At 50.4% G+C, this 16,739-nt stretch overlaps 5 protein-coding genes across 5 annotated transcripts; 4 read left to right on the top strand and 1 right to left on the bottom strand.

The window, feature by feature from the left end:
* Nucleotides 1-229: 229 nt before the first annotated feature.
* Nucleotides 230-892, top strand: EPUS_02246 (uncharacterized protein; the record flags this gene model as incomplete). Its single annotated transcript, XM_007787729.1, has 1 exon — nt 230-892. The coding sequence occupies one exon, from the start codon at nt 230-232 to the stop codon at nt 890-892; it is 663 nt and encodes a 220-aa protein (XP_007785919.1).
* Nucleotides 893-2,910: 2,018 nt separating this feature from the next.
* Nucleotides 2,911-3,501, top strand: EPUS_02245 (uncharacterized protein; the record flags this gene model as incomplete). Its single annotated transcript, XM_007787728.1, has 2 exons — nt 2,911-3,147; nt 3,205-3,501. 2 exons carry the CDS (start codon nt 2,911-2,913, stop codon nt 3,499-3,501), a joined length of 534 nt encoding a protein of 177 aa, XP_007785918.1.
* Nucleotides 3,502-5,998: 2,497 nt separating this feature from the next.
* EPUS_02244 (uncharacterized protein) lies at nt 5,999-7,663 on the top strand (the record flags this gene model as incomplete). The annotated part of the gene is made up of 1 exon (XM_007787727.1): nt 5,999-7,663. One exon carries the CDS (start codon nt 5,999-6,001, stop codon nt 7,661-7,663), a length of 1,665 nt encoding a protein of 554 aa, XP_007785917.1.
* A 1,606-nt stretch (nt 7,664-9,269) lies between these two features.
* Nucleotides 9,270-10,881, top strand: EPUS_02243 (uncharacterized protein; the record flags this gene model as incomplete). Its single annotated transcript, XM_007787726.1, has 2 exons — nt 9,270-9,413; nt 9,877-10,881. The coding sequence occupies 2 exons, from the start codon at nt 9,270-9,272 to the stop codon at nt 10,879-10,881; spliced, it is 1,149 nt and encodes a 382-aa protein (XP_007785916.1).
* Nucleotides 10,882-11,240: 359 nt separating this feature from the next.
* EPUS_02242 (uncharacterized protein) lies at nt 11,241-15,965 on the bottom strand (the record flags this gene model as incomplete). Its single annotated transcript, XM_007787725.1, has 5 exons — nt 11,241-11,508; nt 11,573-12,242; nt 13,834-13,987; nt 14,048-15,808; nt 15,858-15,965. The coding sequence occupies 5 exons, from the start codon at nt 15,963-15,965 to the stop codon at nt 11,241-11,243; spliced, it is 2,961 nt and encodes a 986-aa protein (XP_007785915.1).
* Nucleotides 15,966-16,739: the final 774 nt, after the last annotated feature.

The following is a 16,739-nucleotide window of genomic DNA, read 5'->3' as shown; positions in this document are numbered from 1 at the left end:
ACAGAAGGGTATGACGGCGAGCCACCGCTGCTGGAGGAATTGGGGGTGAATTTCGGGCACATCAGGACGAAGGTCTGTCAGCCAACAGCAACAACCCTTATCAATTCCCGCAATTTTTTTGCCCCCTTTGTCATCTGTGGCTCCTGAAGCTGATTTTTGGACGTTGTGGGTGGGATGGATTTAGACGCTCACCGTCCTCAACCCGCTCACAACCCCGTCACCACACATCATGGATGATTCGGACCTCTACGGCGCGCTCCTCTTCCTCATCCTCTACGGCACCTTCCTCGCGCTCAGCGGCAAGTTCTTCTACGGCTACATCTACGGCATCGCGCTGTTCGGGTCGTTGGCGCTGCATCTGATCTTCAGTCTGATGACGCCGAGTGAAGGAGACCGCGACCATCACCATCATTCCCAGCCTGGTGTCGGACAGAATCCGGGTGTCGGCGGCGGCGGCGGCGGGGCTATGGCAGGCGTGGGCGGAGGACATTTCTCCAGCACGCTCACCTACTCCCGCAGCGCGAGCGTGTTGGGCTATTGTTTCCTGCCGCTGGTGCTGACGGCGTTGTTTGGCATTCTGTTTTCCATGGATACCCTGTTTGGCTATGTACTCACGTCGATGGCGGTGGGTTGGTGCACGTTCAGCAGCAGTGGTATGTTTGTTTCTGTGGGCAGGATGAGGGGCATGAGGGGCTTGGTGGCGTATCCATTGGGCTTGTTTTATGTCGGGTTTGGGATTATGGGTTATGTCGTGTTTGGGATTATGGGCATCTTTTCGAGTAGGGGCGGTGGTGGTGGGCCGGGTGGCGGGTGTTGCAGGGGAAGGTGTTGTGATGATAGCGCAGGGGAGGGATGGTATTGCATGGGAGAAGAACGCAGAAGTTGGAGGTAAATATGGCGAAGGTCTGCAGGCAGTACAAAGGATCTTGGCCCAGAAGCTCTCTATGGATTTTACTCCTGTTCCTGCTTGATCCGCGCTGTCCCTTTTCCTTTCCCCTTACCCTCAATCAGATGGTTAAAGCAAGCTAGGGTATACTGAAGGGCATAGATATGGAGGGCTAGCCAGTATCCTACAACCGTGGAGTCCTGCCGGCTTTATGCTCCCTCTTTGCTCTTATGGCCTACCCGTCAAGAGAGGAAGAGAAAAAGCAGCAAGATTGGCAGAGGCCGGCATCAGAGTCAAGACAGGAGTTACCTCTCCGTCCAACAGCCACATCCCATGTCACATCCATCAACTTAGCACCGGAAAAAGACGTCGAGCCAATGCACAAAGTAACCTGGAACAGGCCTGATATGGCCGATGGATCGTAGTGCCTGCTATACCTGAAGACGCTGTCTGGGTTGCAAGATCCTGACACGCTTGTAAATGTTTGTGGACCAACGATGGTGAGAAGGAAGGCAACCATAGTTGATGGCATAGGGACGGTGACTGCGGCGTGTAGAAAAACGACTTTTATACAATCCGATTTCTACTGAATTGCTGGGTTTTCCCTCGCTTGTCCTGAGAGAAATTCATAGCCATGGGTCCCAATCCTTTCTGGGGTGCTTGCCTCGAATTCCCGTAGTTGGGGAATGGAGGTTTAGGCTTCGAGCAAGTGTGACATCAAGGTTGTCCACGGATGGCTGCAGCCAGGATGGGCGGTACTGAGTCCGTTTCATGAACGCTCGTCATGATTCCAATATAGCGACAGTTCGACTTGTGGATGGTTTGATCCCCTGGTGATGTCAATTTAATTTCTCAAGAGTAGATTCTGAGGACCAGATAATGTTCTCTTTGGACGCAACGGCAAGCGGTACAAGGGAGTGGGACTTCAAGCTTCAGAGATCACATCTGCAAAATCATTTCACGAACAAGGAATAAGAGAGATGTGCAAAGTTGCTCCTCAACTGATCATATGTGAGTCCTCGACTTCCATGTACCGTGATCATTGAGCAGAATGGTACAAGGTACTCGCTAAGAGTAATATGGAGACACAGCCACCAGGCACTGTGATTCACCCTGCATCGTTCATGTCGGTACCTGCAGATGATCCGGGGCATGAGTGCGACAGGCCATCCCTTGTTAAGCCTCAGTCGTACGTTCTACACACTGCCTCTCTGCTGTCTTCTCTGGATTGTGGTCAATTGATGCTATGAGAAGAAACGTTTTTGATGAGTTCGTACTGCGTAGAGGAGAGTCCAGACAGGGATGAACACTTCGTTACTCAACTTTGTGGTCGGAGAGTATGAATTTATAGTATCTTGACGCCCTTTTGGTGGCTGTTTGACTTTGCCGTTCTTTGTTACACCTTCTTAGCGAGCGATCAAATGACAGCGGTCATATATTCTTACAATTCGGTATATTAGAGCGCAGATGTAAGTGAAGAAAATCTGACGGACCCTGCTTCCGCTGGGCCGGAGGGCCGAATGACAAGCGCTAGCCTTCAAGACGATCCCAGTCTCTCATCACCAAAGGCCGGACGACTGAGTCGAAGATGAGGCCAACTTAGACAAAGCGACGCCAGCGGGCAGCCCTCGATCGCATTCCAATTCGAAGACGAATCGAGGATAGTTATTGCAATAAGCAAAAGAAGATTAACCCTGGTGCACAGGCGAAGCGTGATGACGTCGTTGACCTAGAAATAAATTTTATTTCAGTAATTAGTTACCTAATCACAAGGAGGTTGAATTGATACTTCAGTGGCTCCTGTGCTGCTTCCTCCTTGTAAAGTCGCTCATTCTTCCCCCCTGGTACGCACCTTCCCAAGCTTCATTTTCACCACTCGAGTAGCCATGCCGACCAGACCAACCTCGATTTCTCGATTCTTGCCATCCCCTCTCTTCAATTCAGCTCGACCAGTTTCTCGATCATCAAGACTACAACTTTCATATTCTCACGTATCTAGCTCTGGCTCTCCTCTCTATCGCACAATGGCGTCCAAGGTGGACTCCAACCTGATGTCTAAGATGACCGAAGAAGAGAAGAAGATCACTGGTCAAGACCACCCTGTCAAGGGAGGTCCCACAGCTCAGGCTCAGAAACATGCAAATCAACCCCTCAACTCTGAAGTCATCCGTGATATTACCAAGGGCGAAGAGAAGATTACTGGCAATCCAAATCCAACGCGGTCCGGTCCTACCAGCACTGCCCAAAGCATCCTCACCAGGGTATGTGTTCTTACATCGCTGGTCTCCACGACATGTCCAGCTGACATGTTGATTTAGTCTGGGAACGCACAAACGACGTCCAATACTCCTGGCAACCAACAGGAGAATCACTCTGGCATCCTCGACTCATCCACCATCTCCAAGGTCACCGATGCGGAAAAGAAGATTACCGGTGACGACCAACCAGCTCGTGGAGGACCTACAGCTCGTGCTCAGCAACATAGTGGAGAAGCCATCACGTCAGAGGCTTTGCACGACATCACAGAGGGAGAGAAAAAGCTGACAGGAGGAGAACGAGTCAAGGGCGGACCAACCAGCACCGCACAGAGTGAGCTGGCCAAGAGCAGATCATGATCTTGTCGCCGATCCTCTTGACCTTGCAGGTGGACTGTTGAAGGAGAAATGTTTCATAAGAAAACATCATAGCGACCATGAGTATGGCCCTACTTCTTTGCGACTTGTGCTCGGTATATATGGAGGAAAGATTCATGATTGTAAATATTACAGTGTAACAAAACTTAATTCTGCTCTAGTTATAACCAGTACTCCGTCCTGGATCCCTTTCCAGTGAGTTACTAAGCCGGAGGCTGAAAACTTAGTTAATACTTTATTCCGTAACTAGTCAACCTAAAGCACCAACCTGCACGTTGCTATCCACTTAATCTCCCAACAAGGAGCTTGCAAGCTATAATCTGCAGGCATCGTATTTATGATGAGGTCAGCCGGAGCTACGACCTCAATCCCATTTGCTATTCATCCTTATGCATCTCGTCTTATCGATCGATCATGCAGCAATTGTCTCCGTGTTCCTTTCCGTATGACTTCTGCGCCTTTAACGCGGAAGCTGAGACTAAGTATGTGCCCTGCTTTCTAAGTCTAGGCATATCCCTTGATCTATCATCTTCACTACCGTTTTAACAAAAGGTAGTACCAATAAACCTACCAGTCATTTACAAAAGAAGTCTGAGAGTAACAGCCCACTCATTTTACCAATCCAGCAGATGGCTAAGGTAGCATCACAATGTACTTGACGTCCTTCGCCTCAGCTTGTTCGTTTCCAATGTTGAAGACGGGCGGTCTGTAGGAAGTACCTGTGCCAGCAAAAGGCCACAGAGTAGTACCGTGTGCACTCAGATTGCACTGCGGCGTTGGTAGCATTGTCGATACGGTTAAAATAAACATCTTCACGCACGCCCATCATCGAACAGGGGTATTATGATGGTTCCTGGATTCGGACGGATATTTGGTGATCCATTCTACTGATCCGGAAAACCTCCCTCAAACACACCTATATCAGGTTGAGACCTTACCTCGATATTGCAGCACCCTGGCCATAGAGTACTCTACCCAACATATTAGCAAGAAGGATCAGGATTAGCTGGCTTGCCAATAGATGGCCCCACGGGGTTCAAGTCCTGGTTGGGGCTGGATCTCACGAGGAGTCTCGTCCCAATGCTGTAAACAAGCCCGAATGTCTATATTTCCGGATCCAAATTGCGAATGAATTCAGGCGCTGCCGCTGAAGATGTGTGGTTCAGGAACATGGCTGTTGGAGACGAGAACAGAGAAACGATGGAATGGAAGGCGCGCGAGTATGCTGGGCGGTACATCTACCTGGTTATGCATAAGTCCTCCTCAGATGGCCTGCGTACAGCTGTTGCGTATCCGAGTTTTCTCAACCGACAAGCGTGGAGCCGAGTATTTTTTACTTGTTAAGGGTGTAGGGCGATGTCGAATCAAAAAGATGCACTGGGAGATGAGGATGCAAGGGTAAAGAATAGAACAAAAATATCCTACCGAATATGCCCCTGCCCGCAAAGGAAAAGGTAACTTGTAATGTTGAGGGTAAGTGCGGTGAATGGAGCAAAAGATTTGAAGTACAACTTGAGTATAGCTCGGAGGCTGGTACGGGTGGAAAGGTGGGAGATGAATTTTGACACTCTTCGTGGTTCGGAGGCCTGCCACTAATGCGAGCTTTAAGTTAGTTAGTTCTGGCTGACTCCTGTCCCAAGGGACTGGCTGTAATCTGCCATGAGGGAGATCGAGCACTTATCGAGCCATGCATGCTACCATGCGACGCCATATTATCCTTGTTGCAGGCTGTCAGAGCGTTCCCCAGCCATTCGCCTCTCTGTCAAAGATTGTAGTAAGTGGCGTCATCTGTTGCCATCTGTTTCCCATCTGTGCAAACCGTCCGAGGAAGACCGTGAGATCCCTTGCCACTTCGGTTCGTGCTCGGTGTTATCAGAAGGTACCCTATTGGTGGCTCGATTGCAGCTGATGGCATTCGACCCATGGTACTGTGTAGACCAACAAAACCTATTCCTCCGAATCGTCATTTGTCACCTCTCCTCGTGCTTGATTGGCAGCCTATGATTGGGTCTCTCTCCGCCCTTGGCGCCAAGATATCAACCCAGATCTGGCTCAGAAAGGCTGAGAAAGGCTGAAAGTCCCGTCATCTTCTAAGACCAGGCAAATGGAAGTTGCCGCAGCTCGCCAAATTGCTTTTTAACTGCTTGTCCGCCACAAGCTCGATATCATCTTGGCCGTCATAATGATAGCGGCATTTTTGGTCTTCTCGACCTGAGAACGTGGGCATATCCGAGTCTTTCACTTGGTTGGCCACACACACCTCAATCCACCATCAACATTTGGAATCCCTGCCCCGAAACCCGATCCTCCCAGTCGGCGAGCTTATGGTATTCCATGTAGAGTTGGTGCCCCGAGCCAATCGCATATATTTCATAAACCATCCTTTCATCCCATCCCTAGATATTCTCTTTCCTCCTACCATAATCTTGCTGGTCTATCCCTTCTAGTCTTCTGTTTTGCTGTCTATCTCTGGCCCAACATGCCTGGAAGAAAGTTGTCTGTGTTGAACGCCTTCGCGATGTTCACCAGGGAGGAAAAGAAGAATATCGCCATTTATATTGTCGGGATAATGCTGTATAAGTTCGGTTTGGAGGCCTTCAATGGCTCCATCACAGCTCTAGCGACCAATCGCTATGACAATGATGCCAGCATCGCAGGTGTCCCTGCAAACACCTTCGAACGACTTGGTCTACTCCAAGGTCTGAACCAAGCCTTCCAATGCGTTGGTTCCATCTTGATCGCCCCTCTTATCAAGCGATTTCCTACCAAACTCGTTCTCGCTGTCGCCGTATTCTGTTTCGGAATCCTGACCGCTGTTCTGATGATTGTGGATGGAGCTACGGGAGGACGACTTAAGCCGGCTGGCGCAGAGGCAGATGACTTCTCTTACTATGGAAGTTACAACACCGACGGCATCATCCCAATCTTTTGTTTCACTGGCATTGCATACGGCATGGTGGAACTGATCCGCAGAGTCATTCCACGAGACATTGTTGGTGGCAACGTTCAAAAGCTGCGACGAATGGACGCCTTGGTCCACATATTCTACGAAGTTGCTGGCACGTCAGGAGCCTTCTGCACGGCTTTGGGATTGATCCCAGCCCTCGGAAACAACTTCTCTTTCATCATCACCCCCATCTGCTTCACTTTGGCCGCAATCACCTGGTATTTCGTGTCAAATCTCAATTTCCGACATCCCAACTCAGGCCTTGCTGCGGCGGACAAACCTTCGTATCTGAAGAGCGTGCTGATGGGCTTCGTTCTTTTCTACCGATCCGTCTATACGGGTGCTAAAATCATTTTCACCAGCCGCAAGTTTATCTGGCTGGTTCCTGGGTATTCTGTCGCTTTGTACGCTCATCGCTATCTCGAGAACGGCATCGGGCCGGTAATTGCCAGACGGTACTTGGGAAATTCAGCCTGGTCCCAAATCATGGTTGGAGGCTCTAATTTTGGCGAGCTGCTCGGCGCCGCTTTCGTCTTCCTCTTCACCAATCTCGTTACGACTCCCATGCCATGGCTTCGTTTGGATGCCCTCATGCTCTTGATTGTCTGGTACCTACCATATTGGACACCACCAAGGAATCAGGTGCGTCAAGCCTGGATTGTTGCCGCCACCTTCCTTCCCGTCTCTTTTGGCTGGGCTGCCGGCGACGTGTCACTAGCTGCATATATTCAAGCTTCGCTTGCACGGAAGGAATCTGAGCATAAGGATGTGTCGGCTCTGGGGGCCGTCATGGCCTTCCTCTACTCGACATACATTGTCACCTACGCCATCACCCAGCCGCTCCTCGGCAGATATATCGACGGGGTGTTTACCAGAACTGGTGGTTCTTCGAATGGTGGAACCGTTAGACCTGCTATCCGAAATGTCGCCGGAGTACAGTTCACGATCATTGCCGTCGTGATCTTTGCATCTTCTTTTATCCCTCGTGGATCTTTCGCTTTCAATCCTCAGGCGCTCTATGGTGAAGCCCTGGACAAGGAAGTCAACGACGATGATAGCTCTGTCGGCGGCTCTCTGGAGGCAGACTCCCTTAAAAAGGAAAGGGATTACGTGAACTCGGCTGAGATCGCTCAGCCAGGCGGAAGGAATTCTATTGTCGGCACTCTGGAGCCTGTGGATGCTTTACGTCGTTCTTGAAACAAGACCACGCAGTCCCCCTTTGGACAAAAACTTCAAGAGATAGCAAATTATAAGTCAAGAATTTACTGCGTCGGTCACTGTACTGTGTTTCTAACGATTGTTTGAAATCTTGCAGCCAACAGCGTTTTACCTATTCTCTGTCTGTACAGATTTAGTGTATCCTCATAGCTAATAGATAGAGTGTACTGCTATTGCCATATCCCGAGAAAGTCTTTTTCATCCTTTTGCACGCTTTCCCAAGCACCACTAAGGGCATCCTCGCCCGTAACTCAGTGGATATCCATCCCAACGAAAAGGCAGTGGAATTCCAACAACATCCGATGCCATGACGGAACTCACCAGCAAAAAAGATCCTCCTGCAAACTAGCAACTAGCGACTCAGTAAACACTCTATCACGGCACGGCCCCCCTAAAAAGCCCTTTCTTTACACTTTCACAGGCCATCCATTTTCACTCCTCGTACCCACTTGCACTCCCTTCCGTTGTTGAACCTCCATGCACTTGACCCTTGACGCTTGATACCCGACAGCTTCTGCCAAAAGTGCACATCAAGACAGGAACGACACCCCAGTCACCCTGCACATCCACATTAATGACATCGTCAGCCAGCCAGCCAGCCAGCCCGTCCACTGGCTCGCAGACGGAAGGATAGTTAACACGATTGTATGTACCGAGCATTAGAAGCCGGAGAGGGGGGGAGGGAGAACCCGGCCCTGCTGCCTGCAAGGTGCGCATACATGATCGCAACTGTACTGTGCGAGGATAGGGTAGGGTCGGGTCAGCTAGAGGCGCTGTTCAGATTCTGCAGCCGGATAACTAAATCCCGTTTCATGAATTACTCTTTGAAACGACAGGATCTGTAGAGTGGAGGGTTGTTTTCCGAGGGTTTTTCTGTGGTCGATTGGTCTATGAAGTGAGAATGGCCCAAGGAATAGGCATTTTTTTAACGGGGGGAAAGCGGTTGATATCGACATGATACTACGTAGCTTCGTGATTGAGAGTATAAAGAGGAAGATGTGGCTTCTCTGCGACAAGGACAAGGGATAAAAACAACCTAAAAATGAATTAAAGAGGATGTTGCTTCCTACCGGAATGGAATTGATGCTGTTGAGGTTGAGGGATTAGCTGTTTTGATAAAGGGAGTCGAGAATGGAGATATACATCTCATCGTTACTAACCAGTTAGTGACGCGCTGTTTTCCAGATGTAGTGGAATTAAACCACATGGAGGCGGCTGGAGTGGAGTGGAGTGGAGTGGAGATTGAATACCTTTACTCCTCTAACTAGCATGTTCTAACCCCCAAATAAAAACATTTACTCCGTACGTACGTAGTAGTATGATTCTCAACGTGAACTAGATCAACGGACCAATCCCCTTCCATCTCGACATTAACCAATCATTCCATCCATCCATCCACAGCCCACAACCCCGAATCGTTCATTTACCCACCAGAAAAATCCCCATCATACTTATCATCCAGCACAATCATACCCATCCACCCGCCGCTCCAAGTGCCTTCCCAACACCACCAACGACATCTCCCCGCCCCATCTCAACCCACCAACTCCTCAACTCTCTCCTTATTCCCTCTCTCGCTCCCACCATGCAAATCTTCGGCGTCACGGGAGAATCGCTGGGCCGCATCGGTACGGAAGCCAAGCAGGAGCGGGAGCAGGCGCCAGAACCAGAGTGGAAGGGGATCCTGGTGGCCAAGCCGAGTGTTTCGGTGAGGAAGGGGATTGCATGGGTAGGTCGATGAATTGTTTTATTTTTTTTAATTTCGTGAGGGGCGCTGGGTTGAGGCGGGTTTTCTTTGTGCTCTTTTTCTCGCTTCTGGGAGTGATGGGGGGCTGGAAAGGTTTCTTGGTGTTGAGAGCAAGGGGGTTGTGGGTAGGAAGGGGAAGGGCGAGGTTGGGATCCTTCTTGTCGTATGCTTGTCTTTTCGCATGGCGGTCGCTGGGTTCTGGTTTATCTCGTGGGCGGCTGTTGCTACTGTTGCTACTGCTGTATTGGTCGGGATGAGTGTGGATGTTGTCTATTTGAGATGGCTCAGTATAGTACTGCCTTGCGATCACATCTTGTCCTGATTGCTTCTTTCTCTCATCCGGACCACTGTTTCTCTTCTCCCACAGCCGCATAGATCATCCCAGCTATCGCGTCTATTTATGCATGCGAAGAAATCCCTCTCACGCTCCCTTTCATCCCTTCAGGGCACCAACCCACCCAGCGAACCAACCTCAACCCTCGTCCTGACCTCCGCCAAATCCTACTACGTCGACATCCGCTTCTCTCTCACGGGCCCGACTGCCACCAGCCCACCTCATTACTGGGCATTCGCCGGCACCAGCAAATCCACTTTCCCTCCACGCAACCCCATCTCACCGCCGCACCACCCCACCCCTCCTCCAACACGCGAGACCCACCCCATCTCTTTCCCATGCAGCACTCACACAACATGGACCCGCTTCCTCGACTCGCGCGGCGACATCACCACCCCGGACGACGGGACAACCTATCTCCTCCACAACGGCGACTGTCTCGAAACAGGCCAGATGATCAACCCGGACACTAGAATTCTGCAATCTTATCAGGAATTATGGACTTCACCACCCGCCAACGACGTCGAGCAGCGAGACCGTGCGAGTGATGGAGAGCAGCGGCTAACCCGAGACGAATCACCGCCAACGCAGCATCAATCGACCGGATCGGAAGTGAAAGTGAAAGCTATAGTAGCGTTGCTCCACCGCCGCCCTCAGCCACCGCACCTCGCTACCGAATCGGGATCTGGATCTGCGTCTGGATCCGAGGTCAAAGGCATGATAGTACGCATCGGGAATTATTGCCAGGGCATCATCGAGGTGCCTCCTTCCACCTCCTCCGATGTCGAGTCCGGCGTCTGCCACCCAAGCACGGCACAGGCCGGTTCGGTGAGGGTTGAGAGATGGAGATTCAATTCAAAAACAGATTCAATTCTATCTGGTATTGGTACTGGGGAGGTGCTGGAAGAAGAGGGAAAGAGAAGGCGGGCAGAGGGTGAGGATGGGGAGGTGGGCAAATGGACGCGTGATGAGAGGAGTACTTACCAGGAAGACAAGGCCCAGGGAATATGGATGCCTTGTCTCTGGGTGTGCGAGGGGAAGAGGAGGGTGGGAGATTCGACGGAGAAGGAAGGCTTCGTGGGTACGTGGAGAATTGTGGAGGCGGAAGGATGGTAGGCTGGCAGACTCGAAAGGAAGAGTAAAATGACCGTCTTGGAGATACCAAGGACGATTGCTCGGTCAACAGCTCGCCATTGTAGACTTGCAGAAAGCTGCGCGCTGACCATCGCCAAACATAGTAGACGTTGATGTGTATGAATGTTGTGAGAGGATGAGCTGTACAAAGTTACATCTAGTGCATAAAACCGTACCGAAATCGAGCCAGTATCAATACGTCCGTCGGTCGAGCCCGAATGATGCGAATGACCCTGCTCCTCCTCACCCCAGAGTTGATCCGAGACGCCTGTGCCCGCCTGGAAGACATTTCTCAAATGGTCAAAGAAGCCGTAGCTATCATCATACTACCCAAAACAGTTTCAACTAGACGCCCCGTTGCCCTTCTGCTGCTCCCTTATCACTGCTCCACTAGCCCTGTGCCAAACGTCACCACCCCATCGCATCATTCTCTCCACAGCGGCGGAAGGCGTGTCGATGGCAGGTCTGATGTCCAGATAGAAGACGGGTTCGCCCGTCGGCTCTGGATCAGCCGAGTAATAGTCAATGATGTAGCGAACCTCCCTAGTCGTGCCGCTTGGTGTCCGGCGTGTGACGTACCAATCGTGGCGGTCGAAGGGGGGCTCGGAGCTGGACAGAGAGCAACATTAGTAGAGTATTTCCTTTTACGTCGAACTAGACAGAAAGAACGTACCCAAATTTCGTCGGCCAGACATAACCCAACGCTTGTAATATACCAGCTTTTGGCGTCATATCCCGCGGCCGCCCCTGAAATCTGACGAGTTCCGGCTTGTATGGATCCTCCTGATTTGCTGCTTCTAGACCCAACTCCTCTCTTCGTATCCTCTGTACTTCCTGCCTCAACCTCTCCATCCTCATTCCCTCCTCACCCAGGGAGCATTTCCTCCATGCCTCTTTCAAGCCTCCCTGGAAGATCTCCTCCCATGTCACGATCTCTTCCCATGCGCCTTCGTTCAGGAAATTGTGCACGGCAACCATGGACTCGACAGCATCGACGGGAGTATCGGTGTAGCCCTTGCGGAGCATGGCATTGTACATTTGTTGTGGGGAGGGGTATTCCCACTTCGTGTTCGAGCCATCGCCTCGAGGAATGGAGGAAGTGTCGCGGGATAGAGGGAGGGAGATGGTCTGTTCGGAGTGTTCTGGATTGTTTGAGATGTTGGATGGCATGTAGTTGAGAGGGTTCAGCTTGGAGAGGGTAGATGAGGTGTCATCTTTATGTGATGGAAGGGGTTGGTTGGGCGACTTCGCCGGGCAAGAGGAGGGTTGCGTTTGACTCGCTGACGACTCTGGAAGGGGAGGGAAGCTGGATGGCGGAGAAGCGAATGTGTGCATAGGACATTCTGGCTTGAGCGGCAGTCAGCATACATGTATTCTGAATGGACTGTGAAGCACATGCTGGAGGTGTTGCAGTTGTGCTCGGTATGGGATGTGGCGCAACGACAGTCTTTGCAGTTCGGGGTTGTTCGGCCCAGAACCAACCCATTGTTGAAGTCGACACTGAATATCAAAATGATCAAAATGAACCTATTAGAAAATGGATAGAGATGTCGAGATAGATAAGCAATGATTGACAGAGGCAAGATCACGCTCTGAGAGACAATCTGGCACATAACCTGGCAAGGTCCCTCGGTTCATGTATAATGGACGATCAATTTCCAGAAGCTACGAGTCCCGAACGACCAACGCTACACCATGCCTCATAAGGCATTCTGGGAGAAGCACATGGATCTGACTGGCTAACATTTTCACATCAATGTTGATCTATATAGGATGGCCATCTCCCAAAACATAGTGGCCGTGTTGGTTTTCTCTTCTCTACAGCTTGCCACCAGGGCGAAGACAGTAATGAAAAGATGAGCTCAAAGAGCACAAGGGTATCAAAAATTCCCAGCCGAATCGAAATCCAACTGAAGCAGTCAATATAGTTGTAGTTTTCAACTAGCAAAAACCAGAGCTCGGACGAATCCTCACTGCTGCTGGTAATGCCCGTGCACCGGGATGGAGAAGAAAAGAAAAAGGATCAAACTTCTGGCGGAGGAGGCAGATATTTGTACTTGTGCCAAGATTTGGCTTTGGCGCTAGTGAGGCTAGTTTGGCCTTGGCACCGCTCTCTCAGCTTCATGGCTAGGCAGCAGCGGAGGACGCATTTGAACAGGGCCAGGTAGAAGGATGCATTGCTACACACGGCGTGGCTATATCTTTAATCTGCTCGGTTTAAGCATATGAAACTGATATATCTCGACTGGAAAAACAAAGTATGACCTTTTCATAATCGACCAGCACCAGCATATCACCTGCTCTTCTTTAACTCTAATCCATGGACTGGTCATGAAGCGTGTGAGGTTTGGCTTTGAGGATGTAACGCCCTTATCCTGAGGTTGATTCTTTTCATGCACTGCCCACTGCCCACTGCCGACATGCCTTCACCATCCTCGTGTCATATACCAAGCAGCTGTCCATAACAAAGGTATTTATGAGAGCTTTCATTGTCTGCGTCCTCCGTGCAGTTTGAAGATAAGCTGATTTTGCAGATGGAGCGCTGCTGATCTTAGTGAATTAAAGCCAAAAAATGAACAGCAATAGACCAGTCGGCGTTCGAACCCATCCTCCCAAGTTGCAGAAGGTTCACAGACGAGATCCAAGACTGTTCAGGTTGAAGGTCTTGGCGACCCCTTTAGCTTTGATGTATGTATCAAAAAAATTGACAGAAGGCAAAGAGTATACTCAGTGATATGTGGGTATAGAGCCCCCAGGGAAGTCACTACTGAAGGCCAGTTGTTGTCTACTTATTCACATAATCGCCATCATAGTTTCCCGATCACCAGTCAAATTGGAAGGTCTTGAAGACGGGACCAGGGCGGGCTCTCTGGGCCAGTGTATTCTACGTCTGACGCGAAGCATGCATAAGCTTTAACTATTCCCAGCACTAACCACTGCGCTCCTTCCGCTTCCCAAGTACTGACTCGGCAGCAACTCGTGCCTCAGCAGCCGCTCTCCTGCTCGTCAAGGTCTGCTCTTGATGCTTATCTCCAATATGACGCATAGTCATCACGAAACGCATCAGACCAGTCGAGTTCGCACTGTGCTGTAAGAAGGTCAGCTAGATGCTTGGGGGAAACTGTCATGCAAGCTTGTTGATACTCACCTCGTAGTACTTTTGCATGTTCTTGCCGTGCATGATAATGTACCCTCCATGTGGTACAACCACACTCATAAGCAACGGTGAAATATTGCTTCTGCTCACTTTGAAATCTCTCACCACATCCCCCAGTTGGGTTTCGTATTGCTCCTTGGTCAATTCGCCCTTTCTGTATTTATCCAGTAGCGCCCTTCGTTCTTGCCTCTTCACGCAGCCAGGTAGGTGTGGGTCATCTGGTGCCAACGTCATCTTTCCTTTGTCGCCACGCTCCTTCTTGCCCCACCAATAGTCACCCTTCATTGCGAACTTCATCACGCAGTTGCCACCGACCGAGTGCGAGATAACCGTGTCTCCAAGATCTGCCTCGCCATCGTCGTGCCAGCCAATGTACATCTCGGGAAGATAGGCCAGCAGAAGAGCTTCATTGAAACTGACATTCATGCCCACTGTGCCCAGAACGACAGCCTCCGCCCTGCGCACAAGTTGACCGATCAGAGGATCCGCTTGTTCGAAAGGGGTCGTCGACATGATCATGCTTGCTTTGTAGTCTCGTCCAAAATTTGCGCCGAACTGTCGAGTGGTGGCATCTAGGCCTGATGAATTCCCAAAGGGCACACGCTTCATTGGGATCACCCCACTTCGCGTTTTCTCCTGCATCTCTTCAAACACTTTATCATTGCCATTGGGACCTGCGTGGGCCGCTGTTCGAGGGTAGAGTGCTGTCACTTTTGCTTCTGCTTCAAATTCCCAAGTGTAAATGGCGTAATTGTCAGTGAATTCCTGTTCCGCCAACTTGGCAGCGTTATGTTTGATCGTGACTGGTGGCAGCTTGTTCTTTGCATTCAGCTCAAGATATTCTTTTGGGGTCACTTGGCCCAGTGTGAGGTTTGGAGGAGGGCTTGGAGCGGAAAACTCGCCGCAAGGACAGACCATCTGATGGTAGTCTAAACGTCGATTGAGCGTGGCACACGCAGGGCACACCCATCCTCTCCAAAAATGTCTCAAAGTCTCGAAGCTCTTCTTGCTATCATCCGTGAGCTGCGGCGGCTGGATAAGAAGATCAGGAAGCAATGGTGGAGGCGTTTTCTTCATCAGCTCTTGTGACACCCATGGCTGGAGAAACCGCTGAGAGTATGTTTTCGTCTTGGGTACTTGACCAGATTGGTCCCGTCCCAGACTCGAACATACCACATTGGTACAAACCCAACCCTCGGCAAAAATTGTCAGGCTCTCCTCGCTGCACAGGGAGCACTCTTCCTTCTCAAACATTTTGTCAAATGTTTCTTCTTCTTTCAAGACCTTGACAGCATTTGTTGCTGTCTCATCCTCAGCCACATTCCACCACATTGTCTCTCTTGGCCCACTGTATACAAGGCAGGCCATCAGATCTGTGTGCACTTGACCCTCCTTGGGCCCTTCGGACCTGACCGCAAAGACATGTGATAGATGCCAGAAACCGCTGACGCCATACCTCTCACGGTCCCTAAAGGTGACGGGAAGCTTCTGGAAGTCTCTAGAAATCAAAATCCCTATCATGGCTTGCTTTTGGAGAGTATTGGATGCCGCTTTTATTGCTGCGGGCAGTGTCGAACGGCTTTCATTTGTCCGACGAGCAAGGCGGGTTATGAGCACACGGTCATCGAAGTGGCCTAGACCACCAAAATCATCATTCACAAGCAGCATGCCACGGATTATCATGTCCTTGCAATACAGCCCACTCTGGGGCTGCCTGAACCAACGAATTGTCTCTATGACATCGAAACGCGTCTGCAAGGAGTTAATGATCACAGCCACATGCAAGATGATATCTCCTGACCTTCGCAGTTGCCGGAGGGTGGACTACCCGCTTTCCTGACCACTGTGGCAGAGAGTGGTTCTCTGCCGCACTTTGACCGCTTGTCATTTCTTGAGTTGACATGGCCATTGCTTGCAGGTGTTGTCGTGGTATGTAAATATATTTCCTTAACGGTAGTCCGGAGCGCAAACGGTGTTGAGGAGATATGCTGCGATGTTGGGACAAGGCTTTCCAAGTGCTTGGGAGAATAATGGAAACCGAAAATTCACGTTGTGGGAGACAACATCAACAGCGCGATACCTAATTTGGTCATGTATTCACTGTTGTGAATATTTCAGGACATGTCTTCGGCTCGAGGCGGCTCCCTTCGGCTATGAAAGCATGTGGTCCTCTTTGGTAGTGAATGTGATTACCACTTCCACTTCTTCTTATGATGCCACCTATGCTTGAAGATGAAGACATTCTCCTTGCTCTTAGCTTCCGTCAAACACACAAGCTTGCACCCTGGGAGGTTCTCCATCATCTGAATGGGCAATTGCCCCATTGGTAGATCAAGGTTTGTAACCTCAGGTTGAGGAGCAAAAGTAGCCAGGGCTTCATCTCCCACCAAACAGCAGACTGCTATCACTTCTCTGTTTCCTGCGAGATATTGGCTGGCAGAGACATCTTCATCTTCTCGCATCCAACAGACACGAGAAACATACTTTTGTTGGTTGTCGTTGTTCATTGTTTGGCAGGCGTTGGTTGTTCGTTGTTCATTGTTTGGCAGGCGAGCATGTGATCATGCTGTGACAAGCATGACCTGGAAAAGATGTACAGAGAACAGTCGACATGACTCTTCCCTCGTGTGACAGCTGAAAGATTGACACAAGTCGAAGCTGCTCGGCACAGGTGAGGATCAAG

Source organism: Endocarpon pusillum (assembly GCF_000464535.1).
Source record: "Endocarpon pusillum Z07020 unplaced genomic scaffold C698727, whole genome shotgun sequence".
Lineage (NCBI taxonomy): Eukaryota > Fungi > Ascomycota > Eurotiomycetes > Verrucariales > Verrucariaceae > Endocarpon > Endocarpon pusillum.
Note: the sequence above shows the minus strand (reverse complement) of the source record. Positions and strands in the feature narration are given on the sequence as shown.